Source organism: Denticeps clupeoides, chromosome 4 (genome assembly GCF_900700375.1).
Source record: "Denticeps clupeoides chromosome 4, fDenClu1.1, whole genome shotgun sequence".
Classification (NCBI taxonomy): domain Eukaryota; kingdom Metazoa; phylum Chordata; class Actinopteri; order Clupeiformes; family Denticipitidae; genus Denticeps; species Denticeps clupeoides.
In genome coordinates this window covers 8,540,878-8,566,294 of record NC_041710.1, presented here as the reverse complement: position 1 = coordinate 8,566,294, position 25,417 = coordinate 8,540,878, and the positions used below count along the sequence as shown (strand labels likewise).

At 42.7% G+C, this 25,417-nt stretch overlaps 1 protein-coding gene across 2 annotated transcripts in view; it reads left to right on the top strand.

Annotated features, from left to right (window-relative positions):
• astn1 (astrotactin 1) overlaps positions 1-24,747 on the top strand; it is a 195,131-nt gene extending 170,384 nt beyond the window's left edge. For both annotated transcript variants that reach the window (XM_028976985.1, XM_028976984.1), the window contains 6 exons: positions 64-197; positions 290-441; positions 13,494-13,626; positions 17,867-17,967; positions 18,565-18,748; positions 23,503-24,747. In XM_028976985.1, coding sequence (XP_028832818.1) covers positions 64-197; positions 290-441; positions 13,494-13,626; positions 17,867-17,967; positions 18,565-18,748; positions 23,503-23,740 — 942 coding nt within the window. In that variant the 3' untranslated portion in view covers positions 23,741-24,747. The remainder of the gene's footprint in view (positions 1-63; positions 198-289; positions 442-13,493; positions 13,627-17,866; positions 17,968-18,564; positions 18,749-23,502) is intronic.
• The last annotated feature ends 670 nt before the right edge of the window (positions 24,748-25,417 follow it).

Genomic DNA, 25,417 nt, shown 5'->3' with positions numbered 1-25,417 from the left:
GCATGTGTACATTTATTTAGCTGTGTGTGTGTGTTAGTTGAATATGTGTTTCTCTGTGCCCAGGCTCTGCAGGAGGCCATGATGAGTATGCTCTGGTGCTCGGGTAAAGGCGATGTTATTGATGACTGGTGTCGCTGTGATTCGAGCGCATTTGGGACAGATGGCCTGCCGACGTGCGCACCTCTACCTCACCCCATGTACGTCTGTGGCACAGTTTGATTTCTAGGCCTCGTCATGATGTTAATATAAGAGGTTTAGAAAACACATGTCTGCTCTGCCCGCCCCTCAGGCTGAGACTCTCCCACACCTATGAACCAAGCAGCTCACTGGTTATTGTGGAATGGAATCACACAGAGCCACCAATTGGAGTGCGCATTGTGGACTACCTCATCAGTCAGGAGAAAGTGACCGAGAGGACAGACCACTCCAAGGTGGAAACAGGTGGGGAAGTGACCACTAGGTGGTGCTAGATTTCTAGTTTGCATTTTGGTAAATAGCAGAAATGGCAAGAAGTGCCAATGGTCTATTTTTTTCTTTCGCATTTGCTGTGATTTATTTAAACTTGGACAAACCTAGGGTCATATGTTCAGCTGTATTGACATTTTAATAACTGAAAGTGGAAAGCAGCCATTGAAGATTTAAATGTATTTAACGTACAAAGAATTCACTGCTCTTTGCGATACTTTTTTGTATTGGAACCTGCAAGACGGGTCTGCTGTGATAAAATACAGTAACACAACGTAGGTTATGTAAGGTTACGCAATTGATTTTACAGCTACACATTCCTGTCAACTGTGGCATGCAAAGTGAAACACATATAATTTTACTATCTATCTATCTATCTATCTATCTATCTATCTATCTATCTATCTATCTATCTATCTATCTATCTATCTATCTATCTATCTATCTATCTATCTATCTATCTATCTATCTATCTATCTATCTATCTATCTATCTATTATTACTGATGTTATGTTTTAACAGCAGTGTCTCCATATTTAAAGTTACAAAAACTATATTTTAAAATAAACAAAGCACATTGAAAACAAAAGAAGGAATGCCAAGAGTGTTTAGTAATCCATAAAAAAAACATAATAACTATAAAATCAATATTGTTGCTGCAGTAGTAGTTTTATAGTAGTTTTGCTGTTGTTCTGATTCATCTCTTAATAAGGACTTGCTGGCTTGTAGCTTGGAGACCGACTAGAGAAGAATGATTGTGTGATCTGAGTCCAGCACATGCCTGGGTCCATTCAAACTTCTCTAGCAGACCTGGACCACGTAGCTCCACAGAGAGTGTGGTTCCAGGGTCAGGGTTTCTTGCTGGAGCTTAATAGATGAGGATCCCGAACATATCCAAGAGTTGTCAGGCATCTTATGCCTTACTCTGCACCATGGGCGTGAGAACGCTAAAAGCCACATTTAAAAACAGATGCCTGCTTTAATTCTAGAAGCAGTGAAAGATTTTGTGGTCATGCAACTTCCACAGCACCTTCCAGTTTTGTCGGGGAAGATTGAACTTGTTCTTCCTGCCTTAACCTCATTCTGCTCTCTGAGATGCAGCCCTGCAGCCTTCCGGGTCTGGACGGGGCTTGAGCTTTCTGATTTGGTGTTGCCCTGATTGACTGATGGGTTCACAGCTCTGCATGTGTGCAGTGGTGCTGTGAAATACTGGGACCACCTCTGTGCAGAAGAAAGAGGGGGCGGCGGAGCCAGGCAAGAGATGTGGTATTAATTTAGGCTTGTCAGTTTCAACAAGAAGTGTCCATGTGTTAAATAACCTTCGGATGAACGTGAATTGTTCAACGCCCTTGTGCTGTCGGTGAACTGGCTGCCTCCATCCCAGAGAACCAACAATTCGCAGCGTGGACGACTCCTGCCGCACAGCAGGAGCTGATTAAACGTGTGGTTTCAGAATCGTTTTAATGAGCCGGCACGGCCCGGATCGCTCTAGAATCTCCTCTGTGGATGAGTAGCGCATGGCATTCAGATTTGCGCCTCATCTGGAGTCAGATGAGGGCAAGCCGAGCACTCCCACTTCCAAAGCATTAACACCGGCTGAACGAGCGCGGAGTCTGGACACCGCGTCCTACTGACCTCAGAGGCTCGCGCTCTCCAGCGGGCCGGTTGCTCTGGCCAGGCCTTTGGCGCTGGTATCAGTGCTGTCGGATTCCTCCCCCTTTGGTCCCTCTGTCTGGTTCACTTTAAAGGTGCATTTAATGCTTCCCCCGCTCTGAGATTTGGACAGCCGTCTCCAGCTTGGCCAGGCTAAGAACACAACATTATATCAAGTCCAAATGTGTGATTGTGAAAATGTAATCGATGAGGAGGTGCTATTGAGGTGCCGAAAGCCAGTTTTTTTTTTTTTTTTTTTTTAATAAGTCCATGGTTTGAATGCAGCACCTTTGTTTACTGTAAGGGCCTGAAAGGAATCCATGGGATGTCTGGAGAACAGTCATGGCCTTTCTCAGTTTTGCGTACTCCACGAAAGACATTTTCTCTTCCCTTACGGACCCTGTCTCTCAATCCCCAAGTTATTGTCTTATAATGGAATTATATTCTACTTCGGTCCACACACTCATTACGTGATTGTGTTTATGTCTGTGCTGCGTTGGTTCGTTCTAGGTTGGATTAATGTGTTGCGTAAGTGCAGCGTACTAGCAAGCACACGGCAGTTCGGCAGGCCCGGACTTCCGGATGGAGCGAACAGACAGGTCGTGCGCAGGGGTGGAGGGTGTGAATGGAGGGGAATCTATATAAAACCTCATTGCTAATGACAGTATCACGCCCCCCTTCTGGCAGGGATTATTTGTGTGGTAATCTAGCGTTTAATGAGGCTCAGGCACACAACTTGACATCATAGCCTTCTCCCCAGATGTGGAAGCTGACTAAATCGGAAGTCTGCTTTCAGTCATCCCGTTTGGGCCAGACATCCTGTGAAAACAAACAACCAGTCCGACCAGGCCAGTGTCAGTTCTTTGATCACCCAATAACACTGGGGTTTATTCAGGGGTCAGTGGGACATGACGTCCAATCAAATTACATTTGCACTGGTGCCACGCTTCATCCTGGAGCTTTGTTCCGGACCTTCGTCCTGGGCCTGGTTCTGGTGTGTCAACAAACATAGAAGGAATTTCTGAAAAATATTTTTAAAAAATGAAAAGAGGAGGGGAAGTTGCATGCCCGAAAGGTGGAAGACGAGGTTTCACTGCGAAGGAATGTTTCCAAGCCGGGCCGTCTCTCAGTGGGGTGACCTCATTCCTCATGATCTGCGGAGGTCGGCCTGCTGTGCGGAAGCTGGCAACATGCACGCTGCGCTGATGGGCCTCACAGACTCACATATGCATGCAGGGGTTTTGGAGGTGGGAGTGGGGGCGGCGGCGGTGCCACACCTGGGAACACAGTCTCAGAGCTGCCCGAACGCCATAAAACGCCGTCATCTCCGTCCGTCTCAGCAGAGGGTCACAGGGCCCCGGCACCCCGCTGAGGCAGACACTGTTATGACATGGAGGCGCGGACCTATAAAGTTCGACCTGTGAAAGTGAAGTGTGTGTGTGTAGCCGTGGAAGGAACTCACATTCTCGTAAAAACCCAGTTTCCTCCCCTTCAAGTGTGGCCCAGAAGGACGGTGCCCACTTGGCAAATGGCCTCCCCTTACATCTGCAGCTGAGCCAGCTGCCACCCTGCAAAAACAACTTTTTGATTTACAATTGGAATATGACTGTATGATTATGTGAAATGTGTTGATTAAGTAAAAAAAATAGCATGCAATAATGAGTGAGAGTTTTACAAACATCCAAACGTGGCCTTTTGTAGAAAACATCACTGGACAACATCAGAAACCATTTGCGGAATGCGGCATGTCTGCTGTGCAGATATGACCCATCGGAGATTCACGATGCGCACATGGTAAGCACGGAAGCTAAAAGCGTCCTCACCTGCAGGACATTACTGGTGTTTGTTCAGATGTGGTGCTATGAATACCACATGGCCTCTCCGTAACCCACTGCAGTCAAATGGTCTGGCTTTTAATGGGGTGAGAACAAGTCTGCGGTTAAAGATGCCGTCTTCTTTATCAGGGCGGTAGTGGCTTAGTGGTTAACACACTCGCCTATGAAGGTTACTACTAAGGGTACTGGCCATAGATTAAAATTCTATGCTGCTTTGACCTTGACGTATTTGACATCACTGGTTGGTACTGCAAACTCACGTCTAGAACAATTCAGCAGTACAGTCCATGTCTGTAACTTGTTTTTGGCTAAAAGCACCCAAATAATCGACATTATTATATGTAATGTACAATATAATGTAATTGTAACACTTCAGGTCTGGTGAGGGTTAATTATCTTCGGGTTCTACTGTGTGACCCTGCAGTCACCCTGGTTGTCTTGGTGAGCCAGGCTTTGTAATGGTATTCGCAAACAGCCACATTATCTCAGTGCGTCAAAACACTCACCTAAATAATTCAGCCGTGTGCCGTGCACTCCCACTTATTCTCTGTCAGCGTTTGAACGCTTTTGATGATTTTGTGTGGTCCTCTTCACTTCCATCATAAAACACGCTTGTGTATGCAGGTCTGAAATTGGGCTCTGGAAAGTATAGTGGCTAAACGCTCTCACCTGCGCTTGTGTGCTATTCCCCCCTGCATTTTTGACAAGTTTCAGGAAGGAGCGTTTATCTCCAGTAAATTGAAGGAAGTTGAATCCCGACCAGATCGCGGGCCAATGACGTAGATGCAGAGTTCATATTGTGCACCATTCGCACGATCGTGGAGGACCATTAAAACCAACTAGTCCTTTGCATGAAAGAGACTTATGCAATGACAGCAAAGGCAAAACCTTCCATATGCGAAATAGTGTCTCGTAATCATTCTTCACTACAAAGCACCAAAAACCTATAGCTTTGTTGCTGTCTGTTGCTTTTTGTTGACCAGAGTGGATTATGTGAGCCAAATGTTATTTATTACGGCTTTCCAAGGCTATAGGTACAATGGAGTTGCAGCTTTAGACAAACTTATAAAATTCCCAATGTTGCACAGATAAGTGTTTAAGAACAAGTGAGTCTTTTTTTCTTTCTGTTCCTGTATATTTTCCTGAATTGTTGAAATTACTGATATTAAATGTTTTGTACAGAATACATGTGGTTAGAATTGCTGGGACAACCAATACTGGTAGCTCATCCGAAACCAATTCACTTTGCTTCATTGTTACCAGTCTAATCATGACGCTAACACTTAAACTTCTTCTTTAGATCAGTGGAGGAAACTTTTTTTTGGCAGAGGCAAAATAAACACACTTATGTGCATGGACACTCAATCTCAAACCAATTAGATTTTGTTTATGTTATAATTGCCTCTATCACGCGCCAACTATATGCTGATTTCATTGTTCATATTTTTCTCTCGCAATGCCTTGGTGGTGAAGGAATAAATCTTGATTGAATCAAGACAATGAAAATTGAGTTGGAACTGACCGAGAGAGTAAATGGGGGAGGAGTGGGGGGTGTTATTATTGGCCCTGCTTATAAATGATGTCTTGACCTCTCTCCCCATTAGACATCACGTTATGATCCTGTCTGCAGTGCTGGGGTGGATCTAGCTGAGGTGAGGATGGGTAAATGAGGCTATGTACATACAGTTCGAGAGATAAGGGGTTTGCTCAAAACATAAATGTGAAAAGCATGCATGTCATGTTCCACTACAGTGCTTCTAGGACATTAGCAGCATCTACCACCAATACTAGCCCTAGCACCATCCACATAATGAATAGCCATGAGTGCCCACCGTCAACCCTGAGGTCATAGCTAGATAATAATTTCACTAACAAGCACCTTCCATTAGGAGGTAGCCAGACATTGTTTTGTAACACGGGCAAACACAAAAGTGAGAATATGCCTCAAATTGTCAATATTCGCAGCGTGGGGCATGATGCAGGAGGCAGCAGGTGAGGGAGAACGGAGGGAGGCCATGCACACGGTATGGAAGGGGATATGTGGGTCACCCGGGCGTAGGTGTAGCTGAAGACAGATGGCTTGAGAATAGTCAACGAGCGTGGGTCATGCACCGAAGAGACAGATACATTGGAGAAAGAGGCAATTGGGTGGTCTGGAAAGGAGTGAGGGTTTAGTTTCATTCAGATCAGGCATGGAGTTCAGGAAGAGCGGTTGAGGTAGAGGCAGTTGTAATCCAGCAACGGTCAAGCAAGGTAAAGTCGAACACCAATGTCAATAAATTCAACAATGGATGTCCAGTATGGCCGCCGGGTGTTTATACTGGATCCTGACCTAATCTCCATCTGCTTCCGTCATCCCCTCTGCTTCCCTTGTGCCCCCTGTGGGCCTGGTGGTGGCGCAGCAACCATGACACAAATAAAAGAGAATCAGCTACTGGTTGAAGGTAATCATGATGTGTCAAAAACATAACAGTGTTGCCCAATACATGCACCAGCAAGCTGAACACAACCGATCACAACCGGAACACAACTGATCTTGTAGTCATTTGCATGTCTAAAACATAGAAATGTTAATAAAGCTGTTAATGACTAATGATGTTAATAAAGAAGTCATGCAGTTTTGCATCACTACTTAGACCGGTGGGGTTAAAAAATGAAGATATTATTATTTTAATATTGATTGAATAGATTTACCGTAATCAGCTAACAAGAATATCCATGTTACCTTGGTGTTCAGCAGTACAGAATAGCACCAGGACTGAATAAAGTCATGTAGGCCTGGGAAGAAAATTTAAAGTCCTACAAAAACTTTGAGATGATCAGATTGGTGTTTGAAAGCAGCTGCCAGAATTTAGGGCAGCAACGTGCCACTGTATAGTACAAGTGCTTTATATCCTCCACAGCTGAGGGGTTTTTACGGACAAAAAGCCTTTTTTCACATCCCAGCTCATTAAAATTTTGGAATAAGATAGGTTTCAGTGCAGAGTTCAGAACATACATTCTGGTGCAAAGCCAGCAAAGCTCATCACCCAAAGCACAGAGTGGCTACTGTCAAGCATGGTGGCGGCCGCAGCATCACAAGTTTGCCTTTCCGCGGCTGGAAAAGCTGTTCTGCTGAAGACAGGTGGATAATGAATGACTACATAGTCCATAGACTAGATTTGGCTCAAAACACCATGCCACCTGCCAGAAAGCTGAAGTTAAACAGCTATTTCAACACGACAGCAATCTTGAGCATGTGGGCAATTTAATAGAGTGCCTTTAGGAAAAAAAAAGGTCCTGGAATGGTCAATCAAATATTATAGTCCGGCAAAAAAATCTCTATATATTTATTAACCATTATGAATCAATATGACACTAATTTGAACCAATATAATATATATAATTATAATATAATTTAATAATTGGAAATTCAGAATCAATGTATACCTGGTCACCTCATATATATGGACAGAATATTGAAAAATGTCTGCCTTGTCAACTAGAAAAGATCCACTTGAAACAAGGCAGTCAGCGATGCACTATACAGAGAGGAGTTTAGTATTATTATATTTAGTAGTAGCAGTAAATGATTATTAGCTTTACCCTTAACTTCTCACTCACACAAAGCATGTCTGACACCCACTCACAGCCAATCATGGTCACCTGGAGATATTCACCGACCCCCAACACACCTCGCCCATTCACAGCCTCTCACTCGTACCTCTTATCATCAGTGATAATGGTCGTGATGGTGAGAGACTTTGTCCATGTTCATCTTGCTGTGTGTGTTCCAAGAAGGGTCCTTCGCTCTGCCGCATTCCTCATGGCATCACAATATCTCATATCTAAGCAGCAGTGTGTGTGTGTGTGTGTGTTGGGCAGTTGGGCTGACTGTCTTGCATTTTGTATACAGATCCAGATGCAATAATAACCCTTTTATGGTTTTGTTTTGATTCATTAAATCAATCAGGCAGTTGGGCAGGTACACGTGAGAAGCAGCTCCTATGGCACAATCATTATAATCGCGCCGCAGAACTAACAGGGGCCAGAGGGAGTGGAGCACAGTGGAGAGCAGCCAGATACCATGGTGATCCTGCCATTCCTGGCCGCTCCCTATGAAGAATGAGATGGAGTAGGGGGGTTGGAATAGGATGAAGAGCATAAATTCTTCTTCTGCCAGAGTCCTGTTACAGATGTAGCATTTTCAAGGCATCACGCTAGATTTATAAAGAGACGGCACGTAAAAAACGACGCTTGGAAACACTCCTGCCAAATCTTTGAGTAAAAGATAGGCTTTGATGAAGGGGCATCAAGAAAACCTTGATCAAATAGTTCATGATGAATACTTGTATTATTACTAAGGCATTTTTCTTGTCTGGTGTGTGTCAAAAGGAGTAAATATCTCATTTCTTAAACATCTGTACAAATAAACCACTTGTGTCATGACATCACTGATCTTTATGGAGAGCTCATTTGTTTGCTACTGGCGGCAGGAATGGCTTCGCTCCTTTTGAATGGTAACTTTGCTGAGAAGTGGGCCTGTGCTGTGCCCGCTTTCTGCAGAATAACCTTTTCCTGAGGTAATGCTGCAGCCTTTGACTATAGATGGTAAGGTCTTGAATGCTACACACCACTGTGTAAACCACAATAGCAATTCACGGTGATGGTTTTTTGATATCCGTTATCACACATTGAGCTACTTTTTTAAAGGAATTCTGAAAGCTGGAGTTGATTTTAAATGACTATCTGTGTATATTTCTACTTCAGGAAAAATGTTATATAGATATTTGAATGTTGATGGGCGTGATTTTGTATAATCCTGTGAGGATAGAAGGACCCAAGAGCAGTAGCAGACTGAGTCACAGTCATGTGTGAGTTAGGTGTGCCAGGGCCTTGGAGAGGGTGCTGCTGTTCACCGTCATCACACTGCCAGGGAAGTCACTCACAGCAACACCTCATTGACTAACCAGTAGTAACCGCCACAATCTCCTCATTATCCGACTGCGGGGTGGTAGGTATAGGAAAGCCTGCACTGGAGGATGAAGCAACAACATGTCCCAGACTTTGAACATGGGAGAAAACCACTCCCGCAAACACCAGGGCTAGGATCATTGTGAGCGAGGCAAAGGACCCAAGAGCAGTAGTAGTTTTGTTCATTGAGAAATAAACAAAACAGAAAAGCATTCAGGACGATGCCTGTAATCGGAAAGTGGTAACACACAGAGAGTGATTTGGACAAGGTGAAGAACATATACCTACTGCTGGGTGTGCTTGGGCTTCTGAGTGAAGGGGCTGTGGCTAGTGATGATTGAATGATTAATATCCAGGGGAAGGTGACTGTGTGTGTGAGAGTGTGTTTGCGTGCGTGCAACTGCAGGGGCAGTGATAAGCTCTCCATTTCTTGCCTTTTTTTTTTTACTTCCTCGAATTTCAATTGTAGGAATGGCGTGAGTGGCGCTCCAGGGCTGTGTGGATGGCTCTTATAATTTACATGTAATATTACATGTATAAATAAAATCTGTGTATTTCACATATATGAAAAACATGTACTAAGGATATTTAGCCAAGCTGTGCTAAATTGAGCCCCCATTTTTGGCGAGCCCTAAGGTGAATACATACATTAATGGCAATTTCTGTTTCACAAGATTGAGGGGGTCAGTAAACCTGCACCTTTCCTTGCCATTCTGAATCTGAATCAGGTCCATCAGAAATAAAATGTTGTGAAAATATTACATTTTGAGGTGTCAAGGTGAAGCAATATTTGTTATACAGGGAGTGCAGAATTATTAGGCAAGTTGTATTTTTGAGGAATAATTTTATTATTGAACAACAAACATGTTCTCAATGAACCCATGAACTCATTAATATCAAAGCTGAATGTTTTTGGAAGTAGTTTTTAGCTTGTTTTTATTTTTAGCTATTTTAGGGGGATATCTGTGTGTGCAGGTGACTATTACTGTGCATAGTTTTTAGGCAACTTAACAAAAAACAAATATATACCCATTTCAATTATTTATTTTTACCAGTGAAACCAATATAACATCTCCACATTCACAAATATACATTTCTGACATTCAAAAACAAAACAAAAACAAATCAGCGACCAATATAGCCATCTTTCTTTGCAAAGACACTCAAAAGCCTGCCATCCATGGATTCTGTCAGTGTTTTGATCTGTTCACCATCAACATTGCATGCAGCAGCAACCACAGCCTCCCAGACACTGTTCAGAGAGGTGTGCTGTTTTCCCTCCTTGTAAATCTCACATTTGATGATGGACCACAGGTTCTCAATGGGGTTCATATCAGGTGAACAAGGAGGCCATGTCATTAGTTTTCCTTCTTTTATACCCTTTCTTGCCAGTCACGCTGTGGAGTACTTGGACACGTGTGATGGAGAATTGTCCTGCATGAAAATCATGTTTTTCTTGAAGGATGCAGACTTCTTCCTGTACCACTGCTTGAAGGTGTCTTCCAGAAACTGGCAGTAGGACTGGGACTCCATCCTCAACCCGAAAAGGCCCCACAAGCTCATCTTTGATGATATCAGCCCAAACCAGTACTCCACCTCCACCTTGCTGGCGTCTGAGTCGGACTGGAGCTCTCTGCCCTTTACCAATCCAGCCACGGGCCCATCCATCTGGCCCATCAAGACTCACTCTCATTTCATCAGTCCATAAAACCTTACAAAAATCAGTCTTGAGATATTTCTTGGCCCAGTCTTGACATTTCAGCTTGTGTGTCTTTTTCAGTGGTGGTCGACTTTCAGCCTTTCTTACCTTGGCCATGTCTCTGAGTATTGCACACCTTGTGCTTTTGGGCACTCCAGTGATGTTGCAGCTCTGAAATATGGCCAAACTGGTGGCAAGTGGCATCTTGGCAGTTCATGGGCAGTTATTTTGCACCTTGGTTTTTCCACACACTTCTTGCGACCCTGTTGACTATTTTGAATGAAACGCTTGATTGTTCGATGATCACGCTTCAGAAGCTTTGCAATTTTAAGAGTGCTGCATCCCTCTGCAAGATATCTCACTATTTTTGACTTTTCTGAGCCTGTCAAGTCCTTGTTTTCACCCATTTTGCCAAAGGAAAGTAAGTTTGCTAATATATATGTCATTAGACCACACCCCTTCTCATTACAGAGATGCACATCACCTAATATGCTTAATTGGTAGTAGGCTTTCGAGCCTATACAGCTTGGAGTAAGACAACATGCATGAAGAGGATGATGTGGACAAAATACTCATTTGCCTAATAATTCTGCATCAGTTGTCTCATTTAGGCATTTTACTTATGGACATTTTTATTATGATGAGAAATCAGACCTTATATTATTATGGTGTAGTGCTGTTTTGTGTAACGTACTACTCCTTTTCTGTTGCGCAGTGGCTGCAGATTCAAGGCCATAGATCTATTACAGTGAAGATGTAGCACAATCTTTAATGTAGGGATATTTCATCACCAGAGCCTTATAAAAGATAATGGTGTACTATTGATTTAGTCCCCGTTGTGAAATAATTAAATTGGGTTCCGGCTGTTGGTGTTGCACATGTTTTTGTCTTTGGTTCTCAAACTGTGGCTCTAGAGGCACACCAGGAGACTCTGAAATTGCTGTTGAAATTCAGTTATTATTCTTAATGTCCTCAATGTAATGACACTAAAGGTAATAAATAATAAATACTATTCCTAATATTGTGTCATCTAGGCCCTGTCATAAAGTCTATACATGGAGATCCAAATAGTTTCTTTTTGAAAAGTTTGAGAAAATGTGAGATATTATTGGACATTTCTAGACAAATATCTCTTTTTTTTACACCCCTTTATTACATTATATGTGTAAGTGTGTTAATATTTGTTTTTGGAGCACGGAATGCAGCTGACAGCATGAGAATGTAAAATGTGTGGTCAGGCGCTAAATTTGACAAGTATGAGGATTCTCCACAATGTCACTTTTCATTTTCGCTGCCTCTCTGTGGCTCTGTGCATAAAGCCACTGTAAACAGCAGAGACTGACAGCTGCTCCACTCTCCACACGTGTTTTCCCCTCCTCAGTGTTTTTCCTGGCACCTGTCTCCTTGTTTTTTAAGCTGCCTGTGACCTGCAGAGTGCAGACAGGCTTCCTGGACAGGCCAGGGTGTCCACCTTCCTGAGAGCGTCCAGGGGTGGACTCCCCACCTCCGCGAAGCACTCTGCGGAGACCCCCGCTTCAGGGCCTGTGACGCACTCAGCCCACCTGGGCAAACATTTTTCCCCCTGCCACTCCCTGGGGGGAGCAGTACTCACGCATTACGATTAGTCAGGTCTCTCTTCACTGGGCTCTTTTGATTCTGGTCCTCCGACCTCAGGTTCTGAGCAGCGAGCCTCACCAAAAACAAAAATCTGACATGCCCCACCACCCTCACTCCTCCCACCCAGGCAGAATGTCCATGCCTACAAAGACTCAGTTTCTGAAAGGTCCTTCCACTTCCACTCAGCAAGCTCTCCTGAAAGGAATTTTTTTTTTTCCACATGCGTGGCTGATGGTTTTTTGTCTTTTCTTTTGTGCATGTGTGTGTGCGTTTGTCCTGGGCAGGAGGGGATTGGTTTGGGGAGGATATTGGGGGTGTCACTGAGTGCACCCTGGTTTTCCTGGGGCAGGGGAGTCTGTCTGTTCCCACAGCTGAAGCGCATTTATGCTCAGTCGCTCTGAGCGGCAGTGGGAGGCCGCCTCGTGAAAAATGGGGTGCTGCTCACATGATTCATGATATTGTCCTAAAATTTTTATTTTATGCACCAGAGGAGCGCATCTCTGTTTCCGTCTGGGTAAAACGTGGGTGGTTTGAGGAAGTTGTGTGGGGAAAAAAAATAATTTCATTAAACCTTAGAATACAGTGCCTTGGAAAAAAGATCTATTCCCCCTTCCATAGGATGAACTTTGTACTCTTTTGCTTGATCTATTATAAAGGTTTATGCAAAAGTCTGTTTGTAAAAGTGCATGGAGATGCCATGGACAGGATACTGGTCAACCTTTTAAGAAATTCTGTTAGGGGCTGCAAAAGACTTGAGACTGGGGCAGAGGTTCCAGCAGGATAATAACACTAAACCTAGAGCCAGAGCTGCAATAGAATTGTTTATATCAAATTATATTCATGTGTTTGAATGGGCCAAAGGTCAAGAAGTTCTACTATGAGTCTGTAAGCAAGATTTCGGTTCACAGATGCTCTCCATCCGTTCTGACTGAACAATTTTGCAAAGACTAGTGGGCAAAAAATGCAGATCTGTGTAACCCCTAAAGTCTTGCAGATGTAGTTCAACAAAGTATTGTCTTGGGGGGCTGAATATAAAAGCACACCACACTTCAGATTTGAAAAAATTGTTAAAGAAATCATTACTTCACAATAATGTGTGACTTTGTGTGTCTTTCACATAAAGTCCCAATAAAATCCAAAAATGTGGAAATTTGAATACTCAAGGCACTTCAGTTGTTTATGGTGACTTGGTTTGGTTTATTATTTAGTAAAATCTTGCCTGTCACATGATGTGCGGATTGAGTGAATGGCCTTGTTTTTCTCTCATGCAGAGACAGTCCTGAGCTTCGTGGATGACATCCTGTCTGGGGCCAAGTCTCCATGTGTGATGCTGGGAGAGATGCCCAACCCCCTGACCTCCATCTCTATGATCATCCGCTGCCTGGAGCCTGACACCATCTACATGTGAGTCATTTATGTGGAAAGTCATCCAAGTTTTGTTATTCATCCCACTAATCAGGTCTTTTCCGATGTTCTCACATCCACAAATATCTTGAAGTTTAATATTTCTCTACGAATATTTAAATATATCAAAATAATAATTTAACTAAACACAATGGCTTGAAATTCTGTTATTAGACCATTGTGCTTTAGCTAAAATCTATTAAAAAGTACAGGAGTACATGATAGACCACATGACCCCAGATCCTATGTATCACTGCATCGCCCCAGTGCAGGACAAGTCAAGTCTGAAGCACCCTACCACCCCCCAGTCTCATGCGTACACGCACGTGCAATGTGGTGGAAATTGTTTGTGAGGAAGGCTGCAGGGCTGCAGGGCAGCGTTCTCGACTGGACCAAAGCTCATGGTCTGTCTTTAGGCAAAATGATGCTCAGTCTGGGACATTTGAAGTGTGTCTGGAACAGCTGGGGAAGTGGTTCTTGCTTCTGGATTGGCTTGAAAGTGACAGGGACGGTGCACTTAATGGTCATAGCAAAAACAGAGATGGCAGGATCATTACATTTTAGGAAGGTGAACGTCAGTGAACACACCAAGTAGGAGCCATCATTTGGCAGAAAGCTGCAGTTTTCAACACTATAATTCATATATTCTGAAAAAAAAAACAGATCTGCAAATGATTAAGAAATAAGAGTGGACAAGCAGCTGGAAAGTTTTTGGATATTTATTGGAACGGGAAGTCCCAATACATTGATAAATTGAGAATTTAAAAACAAATACAATTAGAGGAGTGTTAAAACAAGCAGAGTGAGAGGTCTGGTCTGTGATTTAGACTGTTAATGTTTATAACATTATTAAATTTCATTACTTAATTATAGCTGATTAATGTAGCTTGAAGGCTGAAGGTACGAGTTTGAATTTGGCACTATAATCAGTGGGAGTGAACAGGAGGATGTTGGAATTAATTTTGCAGGCTAAAACTGAACTTGAATAGCAGACTTCATATCTTTATCTGGAAATGTAAAGCAGCAGAGAGTAAACTTTGTGGGTCAAAAAGAAGATGACAAAATGAGAGTGGATGTATAAAAAAGTTGGGGTCACCAGCAAGTGTCTGAAATTATTAGGTGTCCGGGATTAAGTTAACAAGGAGTAATCGTGATTGATTGTGTAATAACTTGCATTGCAATAACACATTAGTATTTATTACCATTCAGAATGTATATTTTTGCCAAATAAGGAAGCATTACTAGATAGACCTTATTATGGTGATCGTGCAAACAAGAAAAGTAAGTTACTATACAAGGCCTACACCAATCAGCCGTAACATGATGGCCATTGGTGTGTGACACCACTGCACTTGTGGACTCAACAAAATGTGTCCTCTGCATTTAACTTATTACCTTAGTGAGCAGTGGGCAGCCATGACAAGCACCCGGTGAGCAGCGTGAGGGGATGTTACTTTGCTCAGTGGCACCTTGGCAACCTTTTCGACTTAACTGCAAGGCCATCGCTACCCATGTATTAGGGAGCAAGTTAATATTGTGTCCATGGTGGCCAGGTGTAAATACTGTGATTGTCATTGAAAAATTGTCCTCGCCATTTAACCCATAACCCTTAGTGAGCAGTGGGCTGCCATGAATGGCGCTCGGGGTTTGTGGTCAGGACCTACCAAACGTGATCCAAGGAAAACTGGTGCGATGGTCAAGGCTCATTGATGAACAGGCGGCGCACAGGCCCGATGACAGCACCATCAAATAATTCCCATGGAAATTAGGTTCCTTTATTCTATAAGCACAAGGCACCTAATTTCCATGGTAATTATTTCTCCCTAGATTTCTTGTTGAACGTACTGCATTTTAGTCTACAACATCTTGTGTGTAGACCGCTGAGGTTCGCCATGTTTCTGCAGTTAAGACCTTTGACATGAGGCAGCTGTCGGGTGAGGTAACAGGGAGGAAGTCCCATGTGAGGGCACAGTCTTGCATAGTGTGTTTAATGAGTGTGTGTGCATTGGTCTCTTTGGAACAGATTGGGTCAGCCGCCTTTCCGGGAGCTCACCATGCCTCACCGATTAGACACACATACACGCACACACACACAAATAAATAATGCCCAATTGCAGAGCACTATTGCTTGATCTTTTGTAAAGGTTTGTTGGTAAAAGTGCATCTTTACTCAGAGAATATGAGTAAACAATGAGTATCCAATTATTTTCATTAGGCATTTGGAAATTTGGTCTATATAATTAGTTGTAACTTTTTCTCTGTGTCTTTTCCAACAGGGGTGTGGTATTAATGAAATACAAGCAAAAGCCCGACAAAACACTGCAAGTGATTAGCATAATTCTGCCGTGGACACGGGAGAGTGTATCGAATTTGGATTTGGAACCATAAAATGTTGACCTGGTTCAGTTGGGAACGCGCTGTAGCTTTGAAATATTTCAATCATATTTACAACCTGACTGTATCACTGCTATAACCAGTTTTATATGGCTTTGTTCAAACTGTGTGTGTGTGTGTGTGTGTGTGTGTGTGTGTGTGTGTGTACAAATCCTAAGCATTTATACCAGTGATTTTTTGGATCTATACAGCACAAGGTTTACACTGATGCACACACAACCCAAATACATCTGTCCACCACTTCCGGGCAGTGGTGGCCTAGTGGTTAAGAAGGCGGCCCCCAGTGAACAGAAGGTTACCGATTCGAATCCGCCAAGGTGCCACTGATGGTTAAAGCTGAGGACATATTTCATTGTGGCACTGTGACCTGTGCTGTGTATCACAATGACAATCACTTTCACTGTATAATGTTGTATATTGTTGCAAATACTTAAATGGCTGCTTGGTTTCTACATGAATGACAGCCCACCATGAATGTGTGATGCTCCACATGATGGATAAAGCTTGGGAGATGACCACCTTCCAGAACTCTTTCATCTTGATATTACCATGAAGTCCATCCATTTTCTGACTGGAGCATGCCTCACCTTGTCTCAACTTATAATTCTACATCTTTGTAATTGGAAAACTAGTTAGTAGTTTACAGGGAGCTGTTTCTTTCAGTGGGGAAAACATGGCAATGAGTATACACACACACACACACACACTCACTCACACTCACACACATATAGAGAGAGAGAGACTAAGCTCTTATAATCCCAGCGGTTTTCAGCTCTGCACACATGTAGATATTTACCTCACACACATAGATTTGCAGAGGCCATGCTGGAAAGATTACCCAGAAGGCAGGAGGGAAGGAGAAATGAGCTGTGGAACTCAAATGCTTTTGATGTATGGAAGCTGTACAACGAAAAACACATGCAGCTGTGAAAAACTCATTTCACTGTGGCCATCTATCTATCTCTCTGTCTGTCTGTCTGTCTGTGTATACAAACAGTATGAGACAAATGATCAATTTCATAATTTAATTAATGTTTGGTGAGTGATTCTATGTGTATTACCATCTTGTTTTTTATTGTGTATTGCACTGTAGTCTGTTATTTGTGTTTCTGCGCACTAGATGGCGGTATAACAACATGATGCACTCTGCTAGTCACTGAATTTCCTTATCCCATAACCCATTAGCGCCATAATTAGATCTTCACATTATTATCATTATAATTATTGCCTGGACAACATTGGTAAAATACAGATTAATGTTGCTCTCTGTTCTAATATATATGATGTATTGGAAGGATTGGATTGTGTTCTGAATTTTAATGTGTTAGTAGATAAAGTTTCACGTCAATTAAATAAGAAGGAATAATTTTTTTTTTTTTTTTTTTGCAACTTCAATGATAAAGCCTACTTGCTGACTGCAGTCTGCTGAACTGCAACTGACAGACTTTAAAAACTTCCTCTCCATTAATTAACAGAACCCTGGAGAGAACCCTATTCTTTTCCTCCTGACTTCATTTGTGACATGATCTCATGACAAAAGTCACCAAGGAGCATCATACCATCTCTCAGATTCTTCAGCTTCCTGCAGACATTCTGCTCTGCCTCTGATGGCTTGTAGTATTATATTAAATGAGCTTTATATGATACTAGTCTCTTTAAAATGGCCACAAAATGTCTGTAGGATTTTACTTTTAAAACAGCAGTACATTCCCTGTATTCTGTCTGCCGCTACAGTAGCGAGTTTAGAGAGGATGTTCTGTAAAAACGGCTCTGAAGTCCACCTTTGAACCTGAGAAATGGACGTCCTGTGGCTAGTTCCCATTAAAGGCACTCTGCTCTGTGCCAGGTTCCGGCTGTGGGCGGTGGACAACACCGGCAGGCGCTCCAGCCCCAGTGAGGTCACCATCAAGACCCCCTGTCCTGCTGTTGATGACGTCAAAGCACAAGGTGACCTCATGTATTCTGGTTTACTCTGCCAGCTCTGTGACACAAATATATTTCCCTAATTGCATCTTTTAAAATGATTATTAGCATTTTCATTTTGCCTTATTTAATCATGCTTTTTTTTCTTATGTGATTTTAGGTTTAAAATATCATTCCAGCATTAGACCAAGCTTTTATAATAGTAATAATAATAATACTATTTTATTTCAGGGCACCTTTCTAAAACCTAAGGTCACTTTACAGAAAAAAAAATCAAGTAAATAAAAATAAATAAAAAATCAAGTAAAAAATATTTAAAAAGCAGAACAAAAAGCATGATTTGACAACAATAAAGTTAAAGCAAACAACACAAGTCTAAATGTAAATGTACTAAAACAACAAAATCGGCCACAGACTCAGGTATATATGCCACGGATTGGTGGCCCTCGGGGGAAACCTTCACCCAACTTCTCCCATATATTTCCTTTCTTCTAAGCCTTCTCACTGCTCCAGGCTTTACTGTTGACATGCTGTGGACTGTAGAAATTGAGAAGCTGTGTTTGGTTTCAGCTCTGATGTGTTGCTAAATCCATTCGTCTCTACATCTATCTGCATCCACAGAGATCGCAGACAAGATCTACAACCTGTTCAACGGCTACACCAGTGGCAAGGAGCAACAGACAGCCTACAACACCCTGATGGATCTGGGCTCGCCGACGCTCCACCGCGTCCTCTACCACTACAACCAGCGCTATGAGAGCTTCGGGGAGTTCACCTGGAGATGTGAAGATGAGCTGGGTCCCAGGTTAGATGGAGGCTTTGTCACTTTCTCATGTTTCTTCAAGCTTGGGCCATACTAATTCTGGTTAATGTATCCATCAAGCAACACATACAGTACAGGCCAAAAGTTTGGACACACCTTCTCATTCAATGACCATTTACATTAATAGATTTTCACTGAAGGCATAAAAACTATGAATGAACATGTGGAGTTATGTACTTAACAAAAAGAGGAGACCTGGCCTCCACAGTCACCGGACCTGAACCCAGTCGAGATGGTTTGGGGTGAGCTGGACCGCAGAGTGAAGGCAAAGGGGCCAACAAGTGCTAAACACCTCTGGGAACTCCTTCAAGACTGTTGGAAAACCATTTCAGGTGACGACCTCTTGAAGCTCATCGAGAGAATGGCAAGAGTGTACAAAGCAGTAATCAGAGCAAAGGGCGGCTATTTTGAAGAAACTAGAATATAAAACATGTTTTCAGTTATTAAGTACATAACTCCACATGTGTTCATTCATAGTTTTTACGCCTTCAGTGAGAATCTACCAATGTAAATGGTCATGAAAATAAAGAAAACACATTGAATGAAAAGGTGTGTCCGAAATGTTTATCCTCTACTGTACCTACATACATTGTGTAAGAGAACTATTAATAAGGGTTTGCATATATATGACTTCTCTCTTGTTAGTGTTAGAGACAATCAGAGTCAGAGACAATCAAAACTTTGGTAGTACAGCTCTAGGAACCTGTTAAAAATTCTCCAGATCAACACGCACAGAAGAATGACAAAAAGGGCACAGCTGAAGGTTTTCTGAACATGGCCATGTGTTTGTTATAAAAAGCCGCACTCTTCCTCATAGCTGCTGGGCCGAAGCAGGTGATTCGGATTAAGGCTGTTTCGTTGTGGAGAGGGCCAGCCTGTAATCGACCCTGGGCGGTCTCACGGAATCAGAAGCATCTGAAGTTGCCACCTATGAAGTGGACCTGCAGTAAATGAAAGCCTCTCAGTGCACAGGAAGAGGCCATTCTGTAATGATGCATGATCGTGGTGTGTGAGCACACAGCAGTGACTTCCCTCAAGGCGGATCTGTAAGAGATGAAGGGAATTTGCCTGGTGTTATTTTAAATCATTTTTGAATTATTATTAATTTTATGGGTTTTCTGCATTTAGAAGTTTACATCTTAAAAATCTGAATATATAACGCCAGTTTTAAAACATTTTTTTCAGATGAAGCCTTCAACATTTAGGTCTTATTTTTCAAACTGTAATATTTTGGCTCTACAAAATTTTTAGATCAAAATGAAAGCAATCAAAATTTAGTACAGAGTACTGTGTCTTGTGTCTTGTAATTATTCCGTCTTCCAGTGCAATGTGTTGCTGGGTGGTAGTGGCCTAGTGGGTAACACACTCACCCATGAACCAGAAGACCCAGGTTCAAATTCCACTTTCTACCATCGTGTCCCTGAGCAAGACACTTAACCTTAAGTTGCTCCAGGGGGGGACTGTCCCTGTATCTACTGATTGTAAGTCACTCTGGATAAGGGCGTCTGATAAATGCTGTAAATGTAAATGTAAATACACATGTCTGGGATAGTCTGGGGTAGCCAGTGAAGCCCACCGGGAAATCCGGGAAAAGAACCTGGGAAATCCGTGAAAAGAACCTGGGAAATCCATAAAGCATAAAATGTCTTCAGAGAACACAGGCCCTTACCAATGTAAAATACCTTGTACCCACGCCACTGCAACCAACAAACTCTGGACAGCATTAACAACTGGTATTCATTCATAATGGTGGTAAAATGCTCTTCAAAAATGTTTGTTCTTGCCTGTGTAAACCAACATGTCTGTAATGTGTCATCAAGATGACGTGGCAACGATCTTTGGGGCACAGTACCTCTGGCAGTGCCATCGTTCACCATTCCATATATGAATTGGTTTATAATACAATGATGGCTGTAAGGCCAGGCACACTTCCTCATCAGAACAATGAAGGTTCCTTATCATTCAACTGCAGTCACCACAGCAGTTACACAGCACTGGAATGGAGCCTTGATGGTGATCCTGGGTGATCTGATTTGAGTCAAATGTCTCCTTGTCTTACTCTAACAATAATTCAGTTTTTTTTTATGGAAAGAAGAGGTATTCTATGAGGATTTTAGAATACTTAGGGGTTTTGGATGGATTTTTGAACTTCTCTGAAATTCAGGCAACCCAGACCTGATGAAGCTCTAAATCCCAAATGTAGTCGGTATATTCATCCTGTCCCAGATGCAGCATCCAAGTTTTCACATGCATTCATTCATTCATTCTTGGCTCCCCTTGCCTGCTCATTTTCACATCTTTTTAGTGCTTCTGAGGGGAACACAGGATGTTTTCTCTCAGATGGGAGAAAAGCAGCAGAGAAGAGGAAAGGAAGAGCGATTTCAGGGAGGAGGGGTGAAATGAGGGGCCATTTTCCACTTCCATACATGCTTGGATTTATGGTGACAACCGTTGCTATTTGGAGACCAAAATGTTCTCGAGAAACGAAAGCATAACAAACCACATTTTTTTGTTTTGTGCAAATAAACACCCAAATTCATAAAACCGCTGAAATGTGGCAAGATATTAGAAACAAAAATATGCGAATGATATAAGTGATGATATAACTGGCAGCATCTGCATGAAGAGGCCATTGCTTTGTCCTCATGGCTAATCAATGTGGCTGTCATATTAGGTGTATTATAATGTTTTTCTGCAGGTGAATGATGATTTATTGAAACAGCAACGTCTGTTCAACGGCCGTGTCCTTTTGCACAGGGGCTGCATTAAACCCGGTCTTAAAATAGGGGTGTGTAATTGGGGCGCTTAGTTCCCCTCTGCCAAAAGCTCAGTATAAACAGTGATCGATGTGCTTAGCTTCATTTTTTAAATGCCTTGGTGGCTCATTATTTTTATAGCTTCCTGACGGTGAGTTTTTGGTGTTGTTTTTTTTAACAATTTGCGTTCCATCGGTCCATCATGGCGCAAGTGGAGACCCAAACCCCTCTCCTTGTGGGTCTACAAAGGCTGGGTTTCTCTATTTACATTGCTAAGCTTCTGGTTTGGCTGCTGGCTGGAGTGAAGCGATTTCTGAGGAATGAGGCGATCTTTCCAGCATGTGCGAATCCCACCTCGGCATCAGCCCGCTCATGGACGGCTCTCTGTCAGCTTGTCCCACACTGGGCCCGGCGCCTTGTCTCACACCGGGCAGCGTGGCCCACGGGCTCCGCAAATATGACAAAACTCTCAGGGCCGAGCACCATGACAAACCTCTTCACTTGCTGAAAGGATGGAGCAAGCGCCAGAGTCAATCGGGCAGCCGTTACGGTGCAGTGAGCAAACAATGAGTCCAGGGGCCTGACTTACGAGTGCCTGCCTCCGTCCAGACGCCGCTGTGCTCCATTTAAGGTGGGAACAGCACATACCTGCACTTCAGTCAGTTCCACCTCTTACTGTATTTCACATTTTCCATCCCTCTCATTTTTTTCCCCTGCTCTTTGAAGCTCGCCAGCTCTTTAGTTCCACTATAGGACTTCAACTGAGAACATCTGAAGGTATCGCTGGCTTGTACCTCTCTTCCCAGACCGAGATATGTTTCATATCAGCGCCAGGATCTGTGATCCGGGGATGCTGGGCCTTAAATAAACCCGCAGCGCTTTAAGGCGTTCCCACTTACAGGTGCCAGGCAGTGGGTGAGTTTCCACTCCTGACGTTTTAGAGGACACTTTAATCAGAATGAATGTGCCATTAAATATCAAAATACGATACTGAGCCAGGCGGAGAGAATCAACAAATAAATTTGAGTTAGGAACAGGAATGCATTTTCCCTGTGAGCCCAAAAGGAGCAAGTCCGTGGGATTGTTTTTTTCCTAGGAGTGCTCAAGTTTCCTCTAATTAACTCTAATGTGCCCTGGAACATCGATAGTGCAGTAAAACATATTTTGCTGGTGCAGTTGAAGCTGGCCTTTTCTTTCTGAATGACAGTATTCAGAGTGTCGGGCACATTGCATGTGAAGAGAAGTGGTGATTCACAGACCCAATTTAAAATGAGTCACCTTCAGCGAAGTGTTGAGTGTACAGTAGCTGTATTTTTCTCAATCCACAAAGGACTGGGGAACTATTTGGAATTATGCATATGGTTCTTATTAGCAAATAAAAGCTCACTGCACAACCCAAAACACTTGTTTGCTTTGACACCCTACAGTTCTTTTGACTTCATTGCCTTCACAGTGCATCTTGACAAGCAGAGGAGGAACTAACTCCACAAACAGCCACAAAAAACCCAGAAGAGCATTAAAAAAGGGGGAAAGTGAGATGATTGGCAGCTATCGGACATCCAGGTTCTGCATTGTTCTTGTTTCTATGCATCACACGCTCAGGTGCAGCCAATCTCGTCCCTGTCCTTTTCTCTCATGGTTCCCCACACAGACATGAAGACAAGCAATGTCAGCATGACACATGCACTAAGTCTTACTGAGAGTTGGACAAACTTGGTCCAGTGTCTCAGTAGGACCCTAATATTATAATCTTACTGAAGATTACTGAAAAATCATCAGTCACCCACACATTGGCCCCTCTGATTCTTTCCCCTTTTTATCAAATTTTTGTGCTACTTGTTATGTCTGGAGATATTTCAGCAAACACCATGGATACTCCACCTGGGATACCTTATCAACCTACAAGCATCCCAGAAACTGCTTGTGACACAGAAGCAGTGTCGTGTTTGGCATTAACGAGTCTTGTGCTTTGTGCTGCAGGAAGGCCGGCCTCATCCTCTCCCAGCTGAATGACCTGAGCGGCTGGTGTCGAGCGCTGCTGCAGGAACCCAAAATCGGCCTCCGGAGGGTGTCCCTCAAGCATCTGTCCTGCCGCTACACGGACACCAAGGCATTTGGACTCAACTGGCAGGAGTTGGGCCAAGACTTGCAAAAGGCTTGCGAGGAGAAGCTCCTCCCGATCATGTACAATGATTACGGGGACCCCAAGGAGCTGTAAATGTTGTGGGACATAATAATCTTCACCTCAATCTGTTCTTATTCAATGGCTCTCACTCATCTGGGCATTCCGGGCTACGATCATGAAACTGCTGTCCCCGAGCATCTAGTTTATAAAGAACCTTTCGGTATGTTCCTTATCTTAGCTCATCGGTTTCAGGAAAGCAGCCCTGGAGGCCCTGCAAGATGCTGATCAGCATTAGGTTTACAGAGAGCCTTCAGGTGAAGAAGTGTCTTGGGCAGCAGCGCAGAATATTACTAGACTAGGGGCTCAGTTCACTCACGCAAAAAAAAAAAATTGTGAATTGAGCCCATCATTTCATTTCTAACAAAATTCTCATTGTGTACAGAGAAAAAAATAAATATCGCAAAATGCCTGTTAGATGTAGTGATGTATATATAAAGTAACTTTTTGGAGGCTTAAATAGGTGGAAGGCTTACCTTTGGACAGAAAAGTTACTATTCCCTTTGATGTGCTCAGAATATGTGTGTCTGTCTCATGTGCGTATAGATATGGGGGATCGGTAGAGAATGGTTTTACTGAAAAGAACCGCCATCATTTGGCGAAACGTGTTAAAAAGAGAAGATTCATTTCCTAACATGCTGAATGTAGTATTAAAACCACGGTAGTATTTCAACTGTTGTACAGTTTTTTTACAAAAGAAGGAGCAGTCACAAAGTCATGTATAGTACAGTATCTATATATTTTATTTTAAATTTTACCGTTAGCAAAAGCTTTAGGCACAAAACAATATGCTACATGAAACACTGATGGGATCGAGTGAACCGATCTTTTAACACGTTCTAATTCATGGTACATGTCCTTGTGCAAATTTCAGAGCACTGACTTCATGGTTTTTAATGAACTAATGCCACAAGATGAATTGTGATGCTAAAAACAATGCTTGCTTTTTTTTGTCATCATTGACATACTGTAAGCTAACATATTGTGCACATTTTCTCTTTGATATTTTATGAATAATAAAGAATGTGATATTAAGACAGACAGTGTGATTAAGCCAGTTCTTGAGTGAAGGAAAACCATCCAGACCAGTTCAGCAGTAAAGAGAAAGTGATTTGATGTGTCTACACAGTGTTTCATGTGCACACAACAAAATGTGTCCTCTGTATTTAACTGCATTTAACGGGTGGCAGTGGCCTAGTGGGTAACACACTTGCCTATGAACAAGGAGACCCAGGCTCAAATCCCACTACCCACTTACTACCATTGTGTCCCTGAGAAAGACACTAAACCCTGAGTGTCTCCAGAGGGACTGTCCCTGTATCTACTGATTGTAAGTCGCTCTGGATAAGGGCGTCTGATAAATGTCATAAATGTAAATGTGAACCCATCACCCTTAGTGAGCAGTGGACGCCATGAAAGGCGCCCGGGAAGCAGTGGGTGGGGACTGTACCTTGCTTTTTTTCGGTTATAATTCTGCTTCCTTACCCGCTAGACCACCACTTCCCAATCCAATATGGTAATGTGATACAATTCATTGGCTTTTGATCTTTTTTTATCTTAAACACAATTCTAAAATCAGTTCCAATATCAGTATATTTCAAAATCCTTCTATAAGTACATAAAAGCCCATAAAAGTCTGTTCTCCACGGTTCCACTGAACTGCATTCCCTCTCATTTTGAGGTAAACCATTAAAATTAAAACAATAACGCATG